A 10,182-nucleotide genomic window follows, 5' to 3' on the forward strand; every position below is an offset into this window, starting at 1 on the left:
CCATTGTTTATTATGCGTTTTGGTTCAGATCTGTTTATCACTCGTCGCCAAGTTGTAGCATCTTTTTGGCATAAGAGAAAAAAGATCGCGGAGACGGGAAGAGTTGTTATCAAACATGTACACGTCACACAGGCTTAGCTTCTTGTTCCCACGACGTGCTTACATCAGAGTTATATCGTTGAACATAAAACATGGAACAGGACTACATGCAAACACTACACATACTGTTTATTTTAAATGTAAATTAGAAATCATTTGTATCAATGTTATAAGTTTTAAATGTTACTTTTGGTCAAATTAATGCATCCTTACTTTATTAAATTGATTTATTTAAAATAATCTGCCTTATACACTTATACACACACATACACACATACATATACATATATATACACGCAGGGGTTAAATTTGGCCAGGGCCGTCTCGGCACATTACCCTGGTAACTCATCAGAGGACTATAGGCCATAGTTTTAAACACTACTTATTCTTACTAATTCAAGCAATGATATGATGAGGGTGTTTTTATATGTAGCCTATCGCTGAAAGGAACCGAGTGTCATCAGAAAAGTTTTGATTGCACTTTATCTGATAAAGGAGCGTTCATGAGGGCAGTGCTGCTTTGTTTACAGCTGTTATTGTGGAAAATGCTATATTTTTGGCATTCCAGAAGCGCCCCCTACTGGCAGAGAATCAGTTTGGATTTTGGATTTTCAATAAGCCTGTCTGCTGTTTCCCCCTTCTGCCCATATAACTCTATTTTAAATTAATAGAATAATTTATGCTTCTGACCTGTCTCTTTTCTTAAAAAAAAAAAAAAAATAGTTTTAAAACTGAAATGTGAGGTGTCTCATTTTATATATATATTTTGTTTTTGTGAAAACCTGTATTTTAAAAAAGGTCTTAAAAATTCTTAAATTTGATTTTAAAAATCCTGCAGACAGATGTAGCTTTGCACACTCCCAGCATCTAGAATAATTTTGATCTGCATTTTAGTGTTCATAAATAAAATGCTGTCTCAATTTGTTATATTTTACAGTTTGTCAATTGTTAATTGTTACAATATAATTACAGTGTAATTGTTAATTGTTTGTTAATTGATTTTGTAGGCTTTGCATACACATGTGCACCCCTCAAAAGCCGGAAACCACAGAGCCCCCCCACATAACAAATCCCGATTTAACCCCTGTGTATACATACATACATACACATATATACATATACGTGTCTGGTAAGCCTCTGACCTTTAATAGCTGTTTTGTTCTGCACAGTAACATATATCTGCATAAAGCAGAACAAGGAAGTGTGTTCCGGTTTCTTGCGAATCCCACCCGAAATGCAAATAATCAGCCAAGTCAGCATTCTGCATTATCCTGGTCTCAGTTTAGACATGCTTTTCCTGTGTGACTCATAAGTCATAACCGATCTGTGGTTTTGTTGGCAGAGCTCATCTGTGCATGGAGGACACACACCCATTGACAGGATCAGTACACCGCGCTCTGTCCAACTGCTTTATGAGGTACATCATCTCCCAAAGATGAAGCAGCTAGTTCTTTTTCATAAACCTGAATTGCGTCACTAGAAGCCTCTAATGAAATCGAGATGCTCATATAGCTTGTGCAAGAGTAGTCTTTAACTCATTATTGTTGTCCCTGCTGACTTGCTGTGTGCTGCAGGAGCTCCAGATGCGGCGCAGGAGTCTGAATGTCTTCCGGACTCAGATGATGGATCTGGAGCTGGCTCTCATGAGACAGCAGTCAATGGTCTTCACACATCTTAGTCCAGATGAGAGGTGAGGAACTCATAGGTTCCCAAATCACAGGCCACAACGAGCAAAAGCTTAACACTCTGGCTCCTTTTGCCCAAATCTCAGACACTGTAAGATTTTCTGGTCTAGAAAGCAAAAAAATACTTATTTTGTGGCATGTATCAGGGGTCTGAGAACCACAAAATTATAATACGAAATGTATTTTGTACTGTAAATGATGTTAAGTAAATATTTATTTATTTTTTAACATTCACATAAATAGACTCAATCCTTAAAAAGAACAAACTGTGAATACTCAATTTAAGATTATGTATATATTTGCACCACGGTTCTAATGTCTAAAGAAAATATAAATATTATATTAATTTCCTGTTGTACTACATGCCTAAAGGCGGATATAGCCATAAATTAATCATTAAACAAAGGACCCTAAAATGTGTAAACAAATCATAAATGCTAATGATTTATCAGCATATCAGAATGATTCCTGAAGGAGAATCATGTGACACTAAAGACTGGATAATGATGCTAAAAATTTAGCTGTGCCGTCACAGGAATACATTATATTTTAAAACATATTAAAATATATATTTTTAATTGGAATAATATTTCACTGTTTTTACAATATTATGTTTTTAATTTCCCGTAGCACTGAATCAATCAATTGAACAATTGTAAAACAAATGACCCAAAAATGTGTGAACAAAACATAAATACACTGTAAAAAATGCAGTTTTCTTATTACTTTAACAAAAAATGAAGTTATATGGAATTCAACTTAATAAATGAATGTAAATTAAGTTTAAATGAGAGCCAAATTAAGTGGTAGTTGAAGTAGGTGGAGATTTTAAAGCATACTAAAGTGTTGAAAAATAAATAAAGGCCTTCAGTTTGGTACTGGATGATCACAATGTTATAATATTATATTGCTTTTCTGTATCAACCGTAAATTCATATGATCTCTGCCTCCTCGAATAGCGACTTGTCAAGTATTTACTGACTGTTGGCCAAACTATGATCAACTTGAATCCTTACATCTTTTATTTGGGTTTGTGATGTTGCAGGCGGGAGGCAGAACAACTTCAAGCACTGCGGACTGCAGTCAGGCAGGAGCTACAAGAGTTGGAGCTGCAGTTGGAAGATCGTCTGCTCTCCCTGAATGAACAGATGCGCAGCAGCTCGCAGCACAGCAACCTCTACCGACACCACATGGTCAGTGCATGTAACTGCAACTGCCACATGATCAATTAATACTGTAATTATGATGTAATAGCATAGCTTAGACCTATTATGCTTTACCTAATATGCAACCTAAAGTATTTTTCTGTTAGAATGTAATAGAATAAAACATTTATTTCTCATTTTTTATTAGAAGCATAAATCGTTTCCTCTCAGGATTGGAAGTACAGACTAGTCTAAATGTGAATTCCAGTGTGAATTTCACTAAACCTGATATATTTAGAATAACAATAAACGGACATTACATTGTGATTGTGTAATAGCTAAAACATTGATGCTAAAACGTTAGTGTGATACACAATTTTGGTCACACCCTTAGCGCAAACTGAAATGTCAAAACTAGTCAAGTGAAGAGTACACTTTCTTTTCAAGTTTTTTTCAATTTTTAATATAAACACTCAATTCTGCAATTCTGTAATTTTTTACTTTGAAGACACTATATATTTTTTATTAATCAGAGAATCCTAAAAACAAATGTATTATAGTTTTCACAAAAATATTAAGCTGCACATCTGTTTTTAACATTGATAATAATTGGTAACACTTTATTTTAGGGTCTCTTAACTAGTTGCTTATTAGCTTGCATATTACTAGAATATTAGGCATTTATTAGAAGTTATTAAGCAGATATTAATGCCTTATTCTACATGACCTTATTCTACATTCCTAATCCCACCCAATACCTAAACTTAACAACTACCTTACTAACTAGGAATTTATTGAGGGAAAATTTGTAGTTAATAGTGAATAAGTGTTCCCTATTCCTAAGTGTAACCTAATAATTTTTCTAGTTTCTTGACTAGAAATGTTTCGTGAGCAGTGAATAAGCATATTAGAATGGTTGCTGGAGAAACTTGTGACACTGAAGACTGGAGTAATGATGCTGAAAATTCAGCTTTGTGTCACAGGAATAAATTATATTTTAAAATGTATTCGGATAGAAAGCAGTTATTTTAAACTGTAATAATATTTCACATTATTACTATATTTTTGTAAGTAAACACAGCCTTGGAGAGCATAAGAGACGTCATTCAAAAACAATAACAATTTTACAGACTCCAAACTTTTGATTGGTACTGTTGATGTTTTTGAACCTTCAGTGACAGATATGTGTTTTGCAGGACATGCACAGAGGTCACAGCATGGACAGCCTGTCTAATTCTTCAGCACTGCGGGCAATGGAGCCGGTGAGTGGATGATTCTCATGTTACAGGGTCCTGTATCAGATATCATCTGCATGCTTTATTCTACTCTCAATTTCCTCTCATCCATTATAAATTCTTGTATGTGAATGTACAGGTGACGGACCTCCTGAAGGAGCAATTGTACCTTCAGTCTGAACTGGGATATGAGGCTGTCACACCCAGTTCAGGCCGCTCATCGAGGGCGTCCAGCCCTGGAAGACTCAACCGGACACTCGAGTCTAGCTCTTCTTCCCCACAGAGAGGCAGTGTTTACCGGGCCACCCTTAATCTCACACCCACCGTCCCTCCACGGCCTGGAATGGAGGTTGCTCGGCCCGTTTCTCCAGAGAGGATGGAGGAGAGCATGAAACCTGCTTCCTTGGAGTTAAGCAGAGATGAGGACGAGATGTCACTGGATGGTCGCAGGAGCAGGACGACCGATGTCTGCAGTCCCACCGAATGGAGGAGTAGAAGTGGAGGGAATGGTGACCTGCAACATCTCATACAGGAGGTAAGAGAACTAATACAGTTACCCTGATAAGAGGACTGAAATACAGCATTGCCAACAACTAATATTAAGAAATATCTGACAGTTAAATGCCACAAATGACCAGTCAGAATTGTATGGTCTTTTTTTCACCAAAGATTTTTTTTAAAGAAGATGAGACTTTTCATCTCACAGTTCTGACTTTTTCTACACTTCTGAGTTTGTAGCTCACAATTCTGAGAAAAAAAGTCAGAATTGTGGGATATTATATTGCCATACAGAGAAGAAAAGCCTGAATTGTGAGACATAAGACTCAATTCTGAAAGGAAAGTTTTGATTTGCGAGATACAAACACTCAATTCTGTGAATAAAAGCCTGAATCGCAAGACATAAACACTCTGTTCTATGAAGAAAAGCCTGAATCGCAAGACATAAACACTAATTTGTAATGAAATGTTTGATTTGTGAGATATTAACACTCAATTCTATGAGGAAAAGCCTGAATTGTGAGATATAAACACTCAATTCTGTGAAGAATAGTCTGAATTGTGGGATATAAACACTCAATTCTTTGAAGAAAAGTTTAAATTGTGAGATATAAACAATCAATTCTTTGAAGAAAAGCCTGAATGGCGAGATATTAACTCACAATTCTATGAAGAATAGTCTGAATTGTGGGATATAAACACTAATTTGTGATGAAAGGTTTGATTTGTGAGATATTAACACTCAGTTCTATGAGGAAAAGTCTTAATTGCGAGATGTAAACACCCAATTCTGTGAGGAAAAGCCTTAATTGCAATATATAAACTCACAATTCAGTGAAGAAAAGTCTGAATTGTGAGATATAAATACTCAAATCTGTGAAGGAAAAAAAAAAAGTCTGAATTGTGAGATATAAACATTTGTCAGTAGGGTTGTTGGATTCCGAAATTTGGAGGAAAATATTCAGCTAATCTTGCTTTAACTCCTAAATTGTGAGATAAAAAGTCACAATTAATAATTACCTGTACTTATTCATTTATTCATTCATTCATTTTTTGTTCCTTTGTGGAAATAAACGCAAAAAGAAAAAGCTATAATAATCATACTACTATAATATTCCAAAAAATAAATAAAAAACTACGAAAAAAACACAAAAGCGGCATGTTTTCCTTCTCCATCTCAAAAGAAAGCGGAAAAAGCATATATAACTGTGTCTTTGGCACTGTTTGAGCGAGTTCTTTGTAGCCGTAATGGTTTTTGGTGGTGTTTGTGATGATTGACAGATTTTCTCATGAAATATCATGCATCAGTTTATGCAAATTGACTAGACTGTCATGATGGTCTAAGGGAAACTTGGACTGAATTGGATCCCTGTAGTCGCTTGGGTAATTTCATGGCCTGTGGAGTGATGGAACAGCCTGGCAAGACCTGATGTTCCTCATCGGTGTGTCAACATGTACTTGACACTGCACAGCACTGCCAGTTCTTTGGATTTCACATATGGAGAACTGTTCAAATTGTTTAACATAAATGACCTTGTTGTTGTATGGCATGTTTATACTGTAGATACCTGTTCCCAAACAATGTTGGTCTGTAACTTAAAGTTGTAACTTAACTTTATCAGCAGTGTGATAGCAGTTTAACTGTTTTCAGAATAAAAAGTTTTGCTTTTCTAGTAACAAGACTTTTAAACGCCAAGCCTAAATGAATTTATTTCATGCAGAACTAGCTCGTGTACCACTCTCATTCGGCACAAATATGCTTGGCAAAGACTTACATTCCAGAAAGTACTTTTTGGTAACACTTTATTTTAAGGTGTCCTTGTTACATGTAATAACTGTTATAATAACAATTTATTATGCATAATTGCATGCAAGTAACCCTAAACCAAATCCTAATCTCAACCCTAACCATATACAGTAGTAAGTACATGTAGTTAGTAAAATATTACTCAGTACTTAAATGTATAATTACACTGTAACAAGGACACCTTAAAATAAAGTGGAACCTACTTTTTTGATGGATTAGTAGTGGTGTGTTGCCAAACGTTAAACAAATTAAGATACATTTTTTAGTGATATGAGTCCCTATGCAACATTTTATGTTTGATTTAGGTTTGATTTCCTGCCTTTAATGCAGTCTAACATCATTTCTTATTCATCCTCCTGCAGATTAAAGAAAGTATTGCGCATGAAATCAGGCAGGAGATTGTGAACGAGCTTCTGGCTGCTGTGTCACCGCATAGATCTCCTCTCCCAGCCAGGAAGCCCCCTGTGTAAGCATCATAACAGAGGATGGAGGTTGGTTTTGATGGATCACATTATGCTTAATACAGAACTTTTGATCTGTTGAATGTAAGATGTACACGTTAACTTTTTGAAATAAGTCTCTTATGCTTACCAAATCTGCATTTATTTGATTACAACACAGTAAAACATAGTATTGTGACATATTAGTAGAGTTTAAAAGACTGTTTTCTATTTTAATATGTTTTAAAATGTAATTTATTCCTGTGATGGCAAAGCTGAATTTTTAGCATCATTACTCCAGTCTTCACTGTCACATGATCCATCAGAAATCATTCTAATATGCTGATTTGGTGTTAAAGTAATATATTAAAAAAGTCACTTGAAAAATATTCAGCATTTTATCCACTATGAGCATGGGCTGTGTAATTTTACCTTCAGTAGAAGGCAGTAGGCAGGCAACTCACTGGGTTTTGGAACAATCTTATCAATCAATATCACTGTTTTGTTTCGTTCTGCAGGTGAAGAAGAAGTAAATCCTGTGAAATAGTCACAACGAACACTGGTTAAAGCTTTGCACTGAGAACGGCCCAGCACCTCTCTCTGGTTCGGTCTGTGAAGCCCTTCCAGACTCGACTGCTTCTGGACTTTAAAGCTGCAGGGAATCTGCTTCTGCGTTTGAGTCCAGATTCCACGTTTGCGGTGGTTGAGATCTTCCACTGTCCGAATCCACAAAGGGCACGCAGCTTATTGTGGTATCCATCTGGTACATATCACTGCAATGTAAAGAATCTTTTGGGATGTATTTAAGTATGTGATGCAGGTCTTATTGGATGTTTGCAGCAGTTGAAAAGATTTGTGGGAGACTAAAGTTTTCTGTGTGAGTGTGTCTTTGTCTGTCTAGGACAAAAATGTCTACTGTAATCAGACTTGTTTTCTAATTCAGCCTCTGTGAGGAACTAAACTAACTGTGCAATACATTTCACTTTTTTCTCTCAAACTTGAATTGACCAATCACAACTACTGTTCTGCTCAAATGCACACCGCTGTCTTCATTTCCTGTTGATGGTCTGTCATATACTGTATGTATAGACACTTCAAAGCACATTCATAACATAGTGTCCTGTGAGAAGAAAAAGCACTAAATACTAATTTTATATATATATATATATATATATATATATATACACACATATACACATCAGCACGCCCATAAAATATTTTTTTATTCTTGCAAACAGCAGTGGATAGTCTGTCAAATCTTCTGATGAGGATTTAAAGTGTTCAACTTAATTTTCCTCAGTGTGAATGAGTTTTTTTTTTTTGTTGTTTTTATCTAAGCTGTAATGAACTGTAATACTAATTGATTTATGCGACAAAGGGGACATGTTCCCTTTTCGCTTGGGATGCATGAGGGATAATCTTTAATGCAAATCATTAATAAAGATTTATTTATTTTATACATACACTTGCTGAGTTGTTTGAGTTCCTGGAGATGGTGGATGGTGTTTGTATTATGTACGATTTGGAGAAATTCAACATTACATCGCTTGCTCACTAATGGATCCTCTGCAGTTAATGGGTGCCATCAGAATGAGAGTCCAAACAGCTGATAAAAACTTCACAATAGTCCACACGAATAAAGTCTATCAATTAACAACTTGAGAAGTGAAAAGCAGCATATTTGTATGAAACAAATCCATCCCCATGGCGTTTTAACTGTTGCTTCTGGCAAAAGTCCATAATCCATAATAATGCTTCCTCCAGCAGAAGCATCCATCCCCTGTTGTCCTCTCAAATAAAAAATCTACTGACTTATTTGTTTAGAAAGGTTTTGGATCGATTTTGCTCATCAACGGTGCTAAATATGTGCATATTTCTCTCCTGATGTAGGTGATGAGACAAAATTTTCACTGGAGAAAGCAATATGATGGATAGAGAACTCGTACTTCAGCAAGAAACAAAGGTTTGACGTTAATAAAATTTGTTTTGTTTCTTTCAAAAACACAGCTTTTCACTTCACAAGACGTTAATTGATGGACTGGAGTTTTGTAGATCACTCGTGGATTATTGTGATGTTTTTATCAGCTTTTTTAAGTTTCATTCTGACGGCACCCATTCACTGTAGAGGATTCATTGGTGAGCAAGTGATGTAATGCACATATTCTCCAAATCTGTTTTGATCTATGGCCTGAGGGTGAGTACATTTTCAGCAAATTTTAACTTTTGGGTAACTATTACTTCTGCAGAAACCATTCCTTTAAATGCTTAGTAATTTTGTCGATGTAAAATTACACCCAATTTTTAACTATTAAAACCATTTAACTTATTTAATGATATGTGAAAGGATGCCGGAAAGGGAATGTTTACCTCTCTACCCTGCAAATTCCCTGTAGTGTGGATGATTTAGACACTTTTACAGCTGTAATAACATTCAAGTTTGTACAGAAGTGTTCATATAAGCACTTCAGTAAAAATATGAGCTGCACATTTGTGCTCTGCAAACCTTCGGTATGCCTTGCCCCATAAAAAGGATTTACAATGCCTACTTTTTATTATTATTATTATGTTTTCCTTTCTGGTTTATTGAGTTTGAAATGACATTTACAAATGATTGTTTTTATTGTGTCATCAACATTTCATTAGTCTTCTTAATCAAGTGCATTTATTCACAGCATGTTTTTAATCTTTTATTAGTTTTACACGCTGTGTGTGTATATAACTTCTGAGAGATGACTGAAAATCTTGCCCAGTCCAGGAATCCATATACAGTGTTTAATCAGGTAACTCTGCTTCCAGAGAGTAAACATACACTTGTGTTGAATCTTATGTTTCTTATGTCTTAAAATCGTATTAATTATGTTCTTATCTGATCTTGGGTACATTTGTTGATGCTGATCCAGGAAAATATTAACCATGATATAATTTGGCAATAAAACATTCCATAATATACATGACTGTTCAGAAGTTTGGGGTTGGTAAGATTTGTAACAAATGTTTTTGAAAGAAGTATTTTATTCTCACCAAGGCTGCAATACAGAAAAAAAAATAATATTGTGAAATATTATTACAATTCAAAATAACTGTTTTCTGTTTTAATATATTTAAAATTTTTATTTATTCATATGAATGCAACTTTGAATTTTCAGCGTCGTTAACTCAGTCTTCAGTGTCACATGACCCTTCAGAAAGTATTCTAATATGCTGATTTGATGCTCAAGAAACATTTCTTCTTATCAAAGATGAAAACAGTTGTGCTGATTCATATATTTCATA

The 10,182-nt window shown here is 35.1% G+C and overlaps 1 protein-coding gene across 5 annotated transcripts in view; it reads left to right on the top strand.

The window, feature by feature from the left end:
• LOC109097552 (protein ITPRID2-like) overlaps positions 1-8,374 on the top strand; it is a 50,903-nt gene extending 42,529 nt beyond the window's left edge. For 4 of the 5 annotated variants that reach the window (XM_042731752.1, XM_042731757.1, XM_042731755.1 and 1 more), the window contains 7 exons: positions 1,442-1,516; positions 1,674-1,789; positions 2,830-2,977; positions 4,126-4,191; positions 4,304-4,699; positions 6,832-6,960; positions 7,428-8,374. In XM_042731752.1, the coding sequence (XP_042587686.1) occupies positions 1,442-1,516; positions 1,674-1,789; positions 2,830-2,977; positions 4,126-4,191; positions 4,304-4,699; positions 6,832-6,939 (909 nt within the window). In that variant the 3' untranslated portion in view covers positions 6,940-6,960; positions 7,428-8,374. The remainder of the gene's footprint in view (positions 1-1,441; positions 1,517-1,673; positions 1,790-2,829; positions 2,978-4,125; positions 4,192-4,303; positions 4,700-6,831; positions 6,961-7,427) is intronic. The other variant, XM_042731754.1, reaches the window with a different exon arrangement.
• Positions 8,375-10,182: the final 1,808 nt, after the last annotated feature.

Source organism: Cyprinus carpio, chromosome B9 (genome assembly GCF_018340385.1).
Source record: "Cyprinus carpio isolate SPL01 chromosome B9, ASM1834038v1, whole genome shotgun sequence".
Classification (NCBI taxonomy): domain Eukaryota; kingdom Metazoa; phylum Chordata; class Actinopteri; order Cypriniformes; family Cyprinidae; genus Cyprinus; species Cyprinus carpio.